This window comes from Vulpes vulpes, chromosome 1, assembly GCF_048418805.1.
Source record: "Vulpes vulpes isolate BD-2025 chromosome 1, VulVul3, whole genome shotgun sequence".
NCBI lineage: Eukaryota > Metazoa > Chordata > Mammalia > Carnivora > Canidae > Vulpes > Vulpes vulpes.
The window spans coordinates 108,803,037-108,817,494 of record NC_132780.1 but is presented as its reverse complement, the minus strand read 5'-3'; the positions used below and the strand labels follow the sequence as shown (position 1 = coordinate 108,817,494).

The 14,458-nt window shown below is 35.6% G+C and overlaps 1 protein-coding gene across 8 annotated transcripts in view; it reads left to right on the top strand.

The window, feature by feature from the left end:
• Positions 1-14,458, top strand: part of CBLB (Cbl proto-oncogene B) — a 217,111-nt gene that overhangs the window by 126,298 nt on the left and 76,355 nt on the right. For all 8 annotated transcript variants that reach the window (XM_025989998.2, XM_025990002.2, XM_025989999.2 and 5 more), the window contains 2 exons: positions 1,474-1,605; positions 14,051-14,254. In XM_025989998.2, the coding sequence (XP_025845783.1) occupies positions 1,474-1,605; positions 14,051-14,254 (336 nt within the window). The remainder of the gene's footprint in view (positions 1-1,473; positions 1,606-14,050; positions 14,255-14,458) is intronic.

The window sequence follows — 14,458 nt, the reverse complement described above, 5'->3', positions numbered from 1 at the left end:
GTTTTACTTGTGTAGTAATTATGTTCTAATACATGTAAAAGGACACTCACAAAAGACACTTCCTCTTCATAGAGTCATGGTATAAAAATACATATTCCGGAGTAATACTCAATTAAATTTTATAAATATTTGATTAACTTACCACTTAGGTTCCACTGAATTCTGCAGTTGTAATCTTAGCTTACTGTAATTTTTTAATAATTGCAAACCAGTCTTTGGATGTCATAACAATATAAATCCTTAGCTATTATTTTATTTTAGAGACTTAAGTGACTTACAATTTATTTTTAATTGCTTTAGATTTATTTTTCATCTTGATCCATTCTCATCTTTTTTCTTAATTTCTTTAAGAATTATACAGTCATACATACATACTTCATGGCAGACGCAGCTTACATAGAATGTGTATATGTGTATATGTATCTTTGTATGTATATATGTGCTTTTTTTTTCTCATCAAGATTGTAAGATCTTTTGGTAGACTAGGAGTTAAATATTGTCACTTATTTATCCTGCCCAGCGCCAGGTACGTAATAGGCACTTACTGACTGAAACATTGCCTCCTTTAAATGAATTTTTATTTCCATAATTCCCTTTCTTTGTATCCCTATTAATTTTCTTTGTATCCCTATTAATTTTCCTAATTTCTTTACATGCACTGATGTATTTGTGTCTTCTTTATGACATAGATCTTTTCAGTATTTGGACACCAAGAATTTCACTATGCCAAAATGTTCAAAACTAGTATATCAAGAGAATAGATGTTTAATAAAGCATTTTTGGTTGCTGAAGTGATTAGTTTTCCTGACAGTGCTGTATTGGGAAAAGAATATGCAATTTAGAGATTTAATATAGAATTTGAGGAAAACAATCTAAACTTACTGAGCCTCAGGTATTTTTTTAATTCAATATATCTTATTATGCTTTGGAGACTATATGATAAATGTGGAACACAGCCCCTAGCATGCAGGAAGGTCTTGGCAAATGCTGCTTTTCTTCTGTTCTGGAATTTCTAACGGTAGTTAAGAAATAAAATTTAATGTTCAGTCAGTATCATATATACATATATATGATAACAGGTATGTATGTCTGTATATTTGCAATTTTACAGTAAAATTAGATGAGTACTTACAAAGAAACTAAGGTTATTTACATTTTCTTTCAAAACTGTAAGTTTTGCCTTTTGAGTCACCATTGAAGCAAGTCCCTTCCCAAAAGAACAGTCCAAAACATTAAATAATCTAAAGTATTAAAAAAGATTATGAAATTGCTGATAAAATCTCACATCATTTAAAAAATGACTTTGTAGACCAAATTGTGATTACCAATTTAAAACATGTCTTCAACGGTAACATATTCTCAACAGGATCGAGTATAAGGAATTTACTGTAAGTCATTGTATTTGAGATAATTCAGTTTTAAGAGTTCATGTTAGAAATATATTAACACTGCCTTTTTTCTCCCAAATTCCAGGAACAATATGAATTATATTGTGAAATGGGCTCCACTTTTCAGCTCTGTAAAATTTGTGCTGAGAACGACAAAGATGTCAAGATTGAGCCCTGTGGGCATTTGATGTGCACCTCTTGCCTTACAGCGTGGCAGGTATGATCCAGGCTTAATGGGCAACACTGATGTCTTCCTTGTATCCCCTCTTACTATTTCTCTTTTCCATTTTCTTCATCTTAATGATTCAGGAAATGATCTATTGAATGCTGTTTTTGAGTAGTTGTTTACAAAAATCTCATGTGTTTGATTTTCTGCTTTATATAATTCCATTTTTCTTGCTGTGTTTTATGTTGTTTCTTTGGCATGTGTAATTTGATTTTAGTATTTAGTCATAAACAGTACCTCCATAACACCACTGATCTCAGAATGTCACTTATCAATATTTCCAACTCTTCATATTTATATGCTTTATTGCAGGTCAAATTCTATTTATAGTAGGTCACATTCCGAAGCAAAATAAATGCTAGTGTATAAATCTTGTGTTGATGTTTCAACGAGCCCTGTTCTCCTGAGGAAGTGTGGTTCCTGTCTCACATATGCGTGCAGTTGCCTCCTCAGGCTAATAAAATAGGACAATCAGACAGGGAGAGTCTCCTAGATACTTAGAGATCTCACAGAAACAGGCTAAAATTTCCAATTTGCAGAAGCAAAATCTAAGACAAACTGCCTTCCCCTCTGAATGCAGGTATTCAATAAATATAAATTGATTTGGTGTTTTAGACTAAGACCTGGAGAACAACTGGTTTCCCCAAGGGCTTTCTTATATTTCTTTATCTGTAATAGAGGTTGGGGTTTAAAAATAGATCTTCAGATAGATTTCCAGTTTTGAGTATTTGAAGGATTTACAGAATATTTTGATCAAGTAATTTTTAACTGTTTAACACAGTATTGGAGTCAATATTATTGATGGGGTTTGGAAAGCAAGTAATTACATTTTCAAACCTTTTTAAAAATTTTTCTCTTTAGGGATGCATGGGTGGCTCATCAATTGAGCATCTGCCTTTGACTTAGGGCCTGATCCCAGGGTCGAGGATCGAGTCCTACATCGGGCTCCTGCTTGGAGCCTGCTTCTAAACTCTGCCTATGTCTCTGCCTCTTTCTCTCTCTGTCTCTCATGAATAAATAAATAAAATCTTTAAAAAATAGTTTGCTGTTGAGTATATAATTGACATCCTTACCCTGTTCCTGAGCCCTCTCTGTCCTTGATCTTCTGTTCAACCCAGAGCCTCTGCTTTGCCTGTCGAAGGAAAGCCTCAGAGGATCAGGCAGGGAGAATGCAGACTCAGGACCACTGGTACTGTTGAGCTCATTACTTCCTAATAAAATATAATGATTTTCACATTTCCACAATCTTACAAAATGGACCTCCTTCTTCCTTTGGGGAGATTTGAGAAATTGATGAAGAAAAAGAGGAAGGACAAAGAAATGAATTAGAATTGATTTATGTTCTCTTTTCTTTCTTAAAAAAAAAATTTATTATTTGAGAGAGAGAGCAAGCACATGAACAGGGGGCAGTGGCAGAGGGCGGAGGAGAGAGACTCTAGCAGAGTCTGACTCGGGGCTTGATCCCAAGACCCCAAGATCATGACCTGAACCAAAATCAAGAGTTGGACGCTCCACCTGTTGAGCCACCCAGGCACCCCCGATTTATGTTTTCAGTGTCATTTCTGAGCTCCAAGATACCTTTCCTATCTCAGTAAAAATTGCTCAATATCCCTACACTTCTCCTTTTCAGTATGCACTTGGTTTATATTTTACTTTAGCTTTTCCTTAATATAAATGCCCTAATTTCCCTTTATCCCTTCATATGGTGAATTTTGCAGAGTATAAGGAGAAGTTGGAAGAAGAGTGGTGCTCAGTGTGACATCAGCACGCTGATTCTTAACGTCTAGGCACTTGATTGCTATATAAGTTACATTAATTGTTCTGCAGACTAAACAAGGTCTTTTTATAAATGACTTTAAGTAAGTTAGTCTGGTAGAGAGAGAACTGTTTGCAAGTGGATTTCACATCAATAGAAAGTATTACAGAGATACTCAGTGCCTGACTGGCAGATTGGACTGTTAGGATGATTTGCTTTGCCTGAGACCCATTCAGTATCTTAGGAGAAATAGACACCAATTGTGTTTGTCACCCCTTTGGATTGATTTATGACTTCGGGATGGTGTTACAGTCCTGATGGTACAGAGAAGCTAAAAACTTTGTATTTCTCCCAAAGAAAACCAGAGTTTAGGCTGGTACAAACTCCTAGTATTCTCTGGCCCTATGCCTGGCCTGTGTCTTTGGCCTCTCCTCCTGGGGCCTCAGTCTGGGAGCATGCGCATACGTACATGTGGCAGGATTTGCCATCTTCAACTCAAAACGAACCCTCACGTTTCAAAGTGAAGTGGGTTAAAAGTCAGAAGCCCCCATTAGGTTGGCAAACCCTTTTACTACCAAAGATTATTGTTTAAAGCATCATACAGAATAGCTGTTTGCCTTGTATGTAGCCCAGTGTAAGTAAAAGAGTGTGACTGAATATAAAACAAACAGATTTCATCTATTTTACTTCTTGTAGACTTCTCAAAAGGAATTTACATTTTAAAATTTCAGGGACAGTACAGTACAGTCTCTTTAGTAAGTTTGTGAACTATTTGCAATAAATAGGTGTGTTATGTACAAAAGACACAGGAGCATTTCCCTGTTGCCAGAGCTGTATTATTAATCCTTTGTCCCTTACATCACCACAACTTTTCTGTATATTACTGTGCATTCTCCAAATGGTACAGTTCCTCTTGCTAGTGGCTAATTAGTTCCTTGATTCACTTCACGATTTTTCTTATTGGTCTAATGGTCTTATGTAAAGATGTGCCCAATCATATTTGTAAATCGTTAACATTTGCATTTTTTTCTTTATTACTCTGAAATACTTCTCAGTTTTACTTTTAGAAATTGAGGAAGTGCCTAAATTGCCAAGCACTGAAAACTTAGTCTTTAAAATTTCAGGAGGTCATTATAAAGTAGTGGTTTACTAAGTGAAGTAGTAACTAAAAGGTGACAAATGCAAAAATACTCAGAAAGTTGAAATCATACTCAACTCACACTCATGTTACTAGCAAATAATGTTATCATTTTCATCTGATCATAGGAATTTGTGAATAGGTTAATGAAAAATGTTCAAAAGCATTATTTTCAGCTTTATTTTTTAATTCCTCCCACACAAGAGGCTTTGCAAATAAATATTTTTCTTTCTTGCAAATATTGCAAATAAATATTTTGTGTATGTCTCCTGTAAACTCTTACCTCGTTGTATTTGTATTGTAAACATTACATATTTACCTGTTTTTCTTGGAGAACCTAGTTTAGAATCCCTCTCTCCTAGCATGCTAGCTGCTGCCACAGTGGCAGGTATTCGGTAAATATTTATGGACTGTATGCTAGATAGTGTAAAGAGAAGATGACTCAGATTACATGAAAAAGATGTTAAATAGATAAATTGTTGATATTGTAGATCAAATGTCTTTAGTTCTGATCATTTTTCTTTTGAAAAGCATCCATGATTTTTTTCAAAGACTTTTTATTATGCTCAAGACCTGAGAATAAATTCTAAGTGTTTTAAACCTAAGATCCATTTGTTCCATTCAGTAGCTGCTGGATGATTCCCTTCAACTTTTCACATTTTGATTTTGTCCACTTATTTTTGAGCCACATTATTTTACTTTTATTGCTTCCAATAATACTGGCACTAGGCTAGAGGCAGTAAAACTGAATTTCTCTTTATTACTTTTTTACACCAAGAAACGTGCGTGGTGATCCCTGGTTCAAGTTTTCTCTACCCTGAAAAACATTGTTCTTAGGCCAAGGTTGCAGAATTCCAAAGGGATATTCCATAGTCTTTATATCTCAGTGGGATTTTAGTGGTTTAAGGAAGAGTCAACTTTTGAACATTTCCACTGTGGGATAACTTAAATATTTCTACCCTACATGTAGATGTCATGAAGTGGTGCTTCCTGCCAAACAACAGATCTGTTTGGGCTGTTTTCATATAATATGAAGAGCAGTGTTTGACAATCATTTAAACATGTTATTGCAAAATGCCCTCATTACTTGAAAAAAAAAAAAAAGAATTCGTATAAAGTTAATCCACTTAAAATGCATTTGACAAACCATTGGTATGCTAAAAACCTTATATCCTGGCCTCCATGAGCTGCTCACAGGACTTAAGCTGATTGATGGTGAATATGAGAAGTAAAAGAACGATTATTGAACACTTCCATAGTTCTGCGGTATATGGCCAAAGGTTGTATCTACCCTTGTAGATGCAGTGTGGGAAATATTGTATGACTGTGAAGTCTGGGTATGAGTACACACAGCAATGTCTCTCTTTCTCAGTTTTCTCCTTATGCAAATGGGTACAGTGCTAGAGTTCATATTTTCTTACTTTAAAGCCATTGTTTATGTCTGATACTCTGGCTTATTTTTTCTGTAGAGAAATGATTGTTTTCAAAACTAATTATACATAGGGATGGATCACCATGGTAGAAGGCTACATGCATTGTCTTTTAAAGACTTTATTTACTTGAAAGAGAGAATGAGCACAAGCTGGAGCAGGTGCAGGGGTATAGAAGGCAGAGAGAGAACACGCTCCCCGCGGAGCAGGGAACCCAACACTGGGCTCGATCGCAAGACCCTGAGATCATCACCTGAGCTGAAGGTAGACGCTTAACCAGGTGAGCCACCCAGGCGCTCTGACATGGATTGTTTTATCCATCATTCGCCAGTGTCTCAAACCCATTTACTTATCCATTTATTTAGGAAACATTCCTGGGCAGCTGCTATGTCTCAGATTCTCTACTAATCTCTGAGCTAGGAAGAATGCTAAGACCCAGGCCTGACCCTCAAGAAGTTAAAATTAAATCTGAAAGTTTTATAAAGGAGCATAGGATTAATAATAATTACTTGAAATGAACGTCCTGTTATCCTTCAAATTTAATTATGGATTCGAGACATCTTTTGTTACTTTCAACTACTTTGGTTGGGCATGCTGATTGGAAAAGGATTTTAAAGGTTGCATGTCTGCCAAGAAGCTCTGATAAATCACTCAGAGTCCAATCGGAAAGAAATATTAAACCCTGACCATAAAACATAATGTGTTCAGCCAGTGTGCATTTTTAGCGAGTCATTCTTCACCAACTTTTCTTCCATTTGATGCCCTACTTTGGTTTAATTGAATTCATTGGAAACTAAAATCTTATGTAATTAACGGAAACCCTAAGAAATGCATGGTAGTGGTGTCAGTTAGTTGTTACAGGCGGCAAGTGGTTCCCCTTTTATTTCTATCATAATGGCCCATTAGTCATGCCTCTGAAGAGGTGTCAGATACTTTTTTCTCCTTCTGAAACATCTGTGTTATTTAATAAATTGAATAAGCAAGCCAGAGTTTGCACAGAATACTAAATAAGTTGAATAATCACCTCTCTGGAGACATTCTTTGAAGCAGGATCATTCTGGGTGCGGCATTTCTGTTCTGTCTTTGCCAATAAAATTTGCAGTTTTCTTCCACTTCCTTGCTATTCCAGAAAACATTTTTCTTAACAAAACATTTGTCTTCTTTATCCAGAGCTGCTCCACACCTTTTTTTTTTTATAGTTACATATTGCATAGCAGTGATGGTGCAGACTTACCACTTAGGTATAACGGGAGGAGGGACTGTTTTCATACTGTTTTCTTTTTATTTTTCCCCAGAAATCTAGAATGTGGCTTCTGAGCTTATGGACAGCATAGATTCTAAACTGTGTTCTCCACATCTTCTTTTCAAAATAAAAATGAATATATATATAAATAAATATTTGTATGTTTATATATATATATATATATATATATATATATATACATATCAATTGGATGTGCAGCCTGGTTTTGAATTACTGCCAAGGACTTTCATTCAATTAAAAGTAAAATTAATTTATTCCTGTGATTATTTCTTCTGCGTCTTTTCCCAAATAGTTTAAAAGAAAGATATCTGGAATATTCAAAATGATATTTCACAAAGTCATTAGATAAAAATCAATAAGCCCTGTTTTTAATATGGAGCATGATTATGGATGTCCTATATTTAGAGAGAATTGTTGGGGGAAAAATATGTAGTTATCTAAGAGGTGAGAAGCTAGCTCACATGCTCACATTTAAGGCACAAAGAAATAATCATTTACTGTATCTTCCTCAAAAGCAACCAACCTTCACATTTCTAGCCTCAGTAAAACTTTTTAATCTTAGTACTACAAATAAGAAAATTCTGTTTGCCTTTAAGATGATTTTAAAGTGGTATTTCTGCCCTTGATTACATGTTGTGGTTTTTGGGTTTTTTTTTTTTGTGTGTGTGTGTGTGTGTGTGTTTTTTTTTTTATATAAATGTGATAAAATGTTGGAGCTCCTGTTTCACTTTGGGAGTAATGTAAGGGCTACCTGAGTCATCCAGAAATGTTACAATCATTTTGTGAATGACAGTGATGCCAGTATGAATGAAAAAGAGAAAATAAAATCTGGTAGAGCAAATACTTGACTCTGAGTCCAGTGACTATATAAAATGCGGGTTGGCCTTATCGTAAGGTGCCTGCACAGTAGCGGGTATTGGCTCTTGGGAAAAGTTTCTGGTTGACTCTAACAAAGGCCTTCCATAGATATTTTAAAAGTTGATTCCATTAAATGAATCATCTTTAGAATGCATAAGCTTCATGCATTAACATTTTAAGTTGGACTCTAGCAACAAATATATTAAAAGCTCTTACTATGTAAAAAACGTATCCCAAGCAATACTCTAATTACTAGGACAAGTTTTTCATCTTCCTATTAAAAGCTGAAACTTTTCACTTAGAGCAAACGATATTTATTGATTACAGTAGTTTATTTAATTTTAAAATTTGCAATTTGAACCAAATAGTTACTTTTTTTCATTTTTGAATGATCAAGAGTGGGTAGCTATTTTAAACTTTATTTTTATTTTTTTAATATATTTATTTTTTATTGGTGTTCAATTTACCAACATATAGAATAACACCCAGTGCTCATCCTGTCAACTGCCCCCCCCCGTGCCCGTCACCCATTCACCTCCACCCCCCCGCCCTCCTCCCCTTCCACCACCCCTAGTTCGTTTCCCAGAGTTAGGAGTCTTTATGTTCTGTCTCCCTTTCTGGTATTTCCCACACATTTCTTCTCCCTTCCCTTATATTCCCTTTCACTATTATTTATATTCCCCAAATGAATGAGAACATATAATGTTTGCCCTTCTCCGATTGACTTACTTCACTCAGCATAATACCCTCCAGTTCTATCCACGTTGAAGCAAATGGTGGGTATTTGTCATTTCTAATGGCTGAGGAATATTCCATTGTATACATAGACCACATCTTCTTAATCCATTCATCTTTCGATGGACACCGAGGCTCCTTCCACAGTTTGGCTATTGTGGACATCGCTGCTATAAACATCGGGGTGCAGGTGTCCCGGCGTTTCATTGCATCTGTATCTTTGGGGTAAATCCCCAACAGTGCAATTGCTGGGTCGTAGGGCAGGTCTATTTTTAACTCTTTGAGGAACCTCCACACAGTTTTCCAGAGTGGCTGCACCAGTTCACATTCCCACCAACAGTGTAAGAGGGTTCCCTTTTCTCCGCATCCTCTCCAACATTTGTTGTTTCCCGTCTTGTTAATTTTCCCCATTCTCACTGGTGTGAGGTGGTATCTCATTGTGGTTTTGATTTGTATTTCCCTGATGGCAAGTGATGCAGAGCATTTTCTCATGTGCATTTTGGCCATGTCTAAGTCTTCCTCTGTGAGATTTCTCTTCATGTCTTTTGCCCATTTCATGATTGGATTGTTTGTTTCTTTCCTGTTGAGTTTAATAAGTTCTTTATAGAACTTGGAAACTAGTCCTTTATCTGATACCATGACCAAGTAGGATTTATCCCCGGGACACAAGGCTGGTTCAACACTCGTAAAACAATCAGTGTGATTCATCATATCAGCAAGAGAAAAACCAAGAACCATATGATCCTCTCATTAGATGCAGAGAAAGCATTTGACAAAATACAGCATCCATTCCTGATCAAAACTATTCAGAGTGTAGGGATAGAGGGAACATTCCTCAACATCTTAAAAGCCATCTATGAAAAGCCCACAGCAAATATCATTCTCAATGGGGAAGCACTGGGAGCCTTTCCCCTAAGATCAGGAACAAGACGGGGATGTCCACTCTCACCACTGCTATTCAACATAGTACTGGAAGTCCTCGCCTCAGCAATCAGACAACAAAAAGACATTAAAGGCATTCAAATTGGCAAAGAAGAATTCAAACTCTCCCTCTTCGCCGATGACATGATACTCTACATAGAAAACCCAAAAGTCTCCACCCCAAGATTGCTAGAACTCATAAACTTTATTTTAACCTCTGTTATGAATCCAGTATTGAGAAACTCATACCCTACAAATAAGATGAAATGGCTTACCCAGTGTCACACAGCTATAATTAGTGGATGTAGGATTCTAATTCACATGTCCTGATTCAGAACATCTGTGCTCTTTTTCTGATTTGCTGTTTTCATGGGTCTTACAAATTAAAACAGGAAGAGTCTAGATTAACCAACATCTTTTCTTCTCATAAAAGAGCACCAAAACCAACCATCCCTTTCACTCTGGGTTCTTTATTCTAAGATTACTATTAACTATCCTTATTCTTTTTTTAACAAGAAGTTATTGAATTTCTGTGGGAAATATTGTGCTCTGAAATGCTTAATATGGACACAATTTATTCTCAGTATATGTATGTATTTTTCCAGTTACTTATTTATAATTTTTCCAAGTATTACAAAAATGATTTATGGTAACTTCAAATCTATGTGAAATATAGCAAAATAATGTAAATTAGAAGTTACTGATACAGAAAGCATGCATGCACACACAGTAAAAAATATAAAATGCATTCCAAAATAAGACTCAAGAAGTTTTACTTATATTTCCAGGTCCTCTAGTATATTGAGCATGTAGGAAGCCATGAAGTGATTAACCTTAAAGCATGACCTCTAATAATTAATCATCCTGAGAGCAAATAAATTGTGCTGTATATAATGTGTATCTTAAAAAAAATAAAAAAAAGGTATTTAAGAGGTAATACCCATCTAAACAATATTTAATCAGAAAGAACATAGAAGCTGACCAGTACATTAGAATGAATGATGATGATGATGATGATGGTGATATGATACTGATATTTATTTGGATTTTTACACAGGGTGTGAGTGGGGAATGGGTAATTTTGGAGGTGAAAGAATATTTTTTCTGTTTTTCTGTCAAGTGTTAATTTGTTCTCAGGTTATATTCATACTTGATATCATTAACTGAGTATCAGTGGTTGGCATAGGAGTCTGAATTATTTTGTCATGAGCATATTACTTAGTTAAGTTTCAGATGAGTGTAGTACACTCATGGATAACTTCTGTATCTTTGGTTTGGAAGTAATTCTTTTTTAAGGAAGTAGAATCTACTGAGTTGTTAGAATGAATGGAATCCCAAGTACTTCCTCTTCACATTCTCAGAATATGAATACGTCGAGGACTAGAAAAGGAATTATTTATTGGTCTTTCTTCTTCATTAACATGTGTTCCTTGATCTTACATTAACCATATGTTGACAGAAACATTATTTTAATTATTGAGGTACAATCCTAATGAGTTCTATGCTATTGAAGACGTTCTTTGTGTGTATTGTCAGTCATCTGACAGAAACTAGGGCAGAATAATACCAAAGTGGCTGTATGGTGGGACTTAATTTGCATATGGCAGTAGTCAGTTTACAGAGAAAGAGTGATGGGTGAGGTCATATTTGTGTAAATACCATTAAGGAGACAGATTCAGCGTGATCTATGTCTGGATGTACGTTTCAGCTGGGGTTTTGGGGGGGAGTTTTTGTTGTTTTTAATTGAGTCACGTTGAACTCTCAACAGAGGTAAAGCTAAACAGAAACTATATATAGTTTCTCGTATATATTCTATATATATTTATATATATATATATTCTATATATAGCTTTCTCATATATATTCATAAAACAGCTACTTGAAAATACATGAGTGATTTGTACAGTATTAAGCTTCCAGATAGTGGAGATGGAGAAAACCTAATTTCAGTAATAGATGAACTTTTCCTAGTCTTTTCCTAGGTGCCACCAAGATGCTATCACTGCCCTTCAACTCTTCTCTTTTCCAAACTCGTCTTTTCAGTTACCCTCTCTCAGGAAATGGATCATATAATCCAGAAGTCATCCTTAACCAAAACAGCATGCAAATGGGCCTTGAAGGTTCTAAGAGAAGCTTTTATAGCTGAATACTGTGGCATACACATTCCAGGCACTGTACTAAAAAAATAATGACTAATGGGTTAGATTGAGTGGACTAATTTTTGCTTATGGTAATTATGCTTTAGTTAGGTCTTAAAAGATTTTCTATTTTTAGAAATGCCTACTAAAACATTTATACATGAATTTATGTAATGTGCAGCGTGTGCTTCAGAATAATCCAAGGGTGGAAGGAGTAAGTGAAGGTGTAGATTAAACGAGATTGAACATGAATTGATAATTGTTAGAGTTGGGTGGTAAATGCATTCAGATTCATTACACTTTTCTCTCTGCTCCTGTGTATGTTTGAAATTTTCTGTAATTTTTTTAAATGTGCTAGTGAATGATGTGTCTACTTAGGGCCCAAAGTATTACTTTTCCATCCTTCGTGCATTAAAGACCAGAGGAAACATTAGCTCTTTCCCATCTTGCTCTTATATATTAGAACTATCTTACTGAAATAATTTTATGTAGATCTATAAGAAAATTCCATCACAGGCACAGAATATGGATCCCTTTTGACTTTAATGACAAGGGGATTTTATCTAGATGATATAACATATATCATCCATGCACTTGGCATTTAATGTTATCAAAAGACAGGAGAAAAGTTTAACTTTCCTGAAATATTTACTCCCATGTTAGGAAATGTTAATGTCCTATAAAAGTATTAAGTCTTAGTTTTAGCATCTGTTAAAATGATGGAGCAAAATATTTAAGTTGCCTTGAAGTCCACCAATTTAAGCATATATAGCAGTAAACATCAAAGGATTTTGTGTTAGCCTGCCTGTATTTCTCCACACCACCTTAGTTCAACTACTTAATCATCCCAAGTTTCTTTCCCAAATTATCCAACAGTAGAGGAATAAGGGAATGTTGTGTTTTCATTAACCGGTGCAAAGAGCATTTGTTTTTCTTCTTTGACAATGTATGTGGCAAAGGGAGATGTTCACTTGTTAATCTGGGTGACGTTTGGAAAAGAATAACTCACCTAACCACAGGATCTGCCAGAGTGGATGCCCAGCAATTGTCAGTGAGAGGAGAGCAAAAGTATTACTTCACTGCTGATCAGAATGTCCATGTAGGGCATGTAGCCAGTTTCCCATCATACCAAGTGGGCGGGACAGTCCTGAGTTAAGTACTGAATGGTTTCTTTGAAGATGTTAGCTCTCTTTGCATCCCTTGTTTCATCTCTAAAATGGTGCTAATTCATCCCATTTCTGCCTTAAAATGATTGTATGATTTTTACTATTTTTTAAATAACACTACTAAAATCAGGGTAAGATGCAGAAACAAAAACATGGCAGCGAGCACCATACACCATCTATCTCTGGGAGACAGCACTGCGTGCAGGGTGAGGAAATGGTCTTGTTCTATTTCCTTGCCAATTGTGAATTCTTAATTCAGTTAGTTTTGAGAAATGGACTTGGGAGACTTTGAATATAAAACCTTCAGTAATTACCAATAAATAAGTTTCCGGTCCAAAAGTATTAGTACAGATCTTTTTGCAGTATCTAGTTTGAAAGCAAGATGAGGGGTGAAATTTAATATTTCACATGGTTTTATATGCCAAATAAGCTGTGTCAGAATGACAGGCTCTCTGAACAGTTGATGGTTCCTAGATGTTAATTTGCTTTATTTTTTCCCCACCATTTACAAATCAAGATTTTTTGAAACCTAGGCAATTGATGGAAATATTAAGCCATAGGTACATGCACAGGAACTTTTCCAGAAATGCTTGTTCTAATTGGTACTACTACTTTATTTATAATGAATTTTTATCAAAATATCATTTTATAGAATGTTTAATTAGCACTGGAGCCTTTTGGGGAAAAGAGAAATGATTTAATTATCACTTTTCTGTAGGACTCTCAAATTTTGATACATTACAATTGTAAGTGAACATTCAGGAAAATGAAGTTAGAGTCCTTTTCTTTGGCAAATCAAACTTTTTTTTAGAGAAGTTTTTCTTTGAATATTTGTGATACTGAACATTTAACATCTATTGTGTTGGATCTCTGTTCTACTCTGTTACTTCTTCAAGACAGATCTTCCTTCACTCTCACTGCCTACTCTAAAACCTCTTGTTTGCAACTTCTTTTTATAGTGGGGAACATTGGCCCTTATCAGCACTGATTTATTTGAACAAAGACCAATCATATTTTTTTGTTTGTTCAGGAGTCGGATGGCCAAGGCTGCCCCTTTTGCCGCTGTGAAATAAAAGGAACAGAGCCCATAATCGTGGACCCCTTTGATCCAAGAGATGAAGGTTCCAGGTGCTGTAGCATCATTGACCCCTTTGGAATGCCAATGCTGGATCTGGATGATGACGATGACCGAGAAGAGTCCTTGATGATGAATCGGTTGGCAAATGTTCGAAAGGTAAAATGATAGAGCACAGGTTTAATCAGGGTGGTGTGTGGGCATGGAAAAGCAATGATGCTGTCACAAAAGGGCTATGAATGAGTTGGTTTGGGCTTGGGAAAGAAAGATGGAAGAATCAAAAGGAAGGCGAAGACCTAAGTCATGTTGATAGGCTAATGAAGTCATAGATTGAGAAAGAACTAGTGTCTACTCGAAGTACTC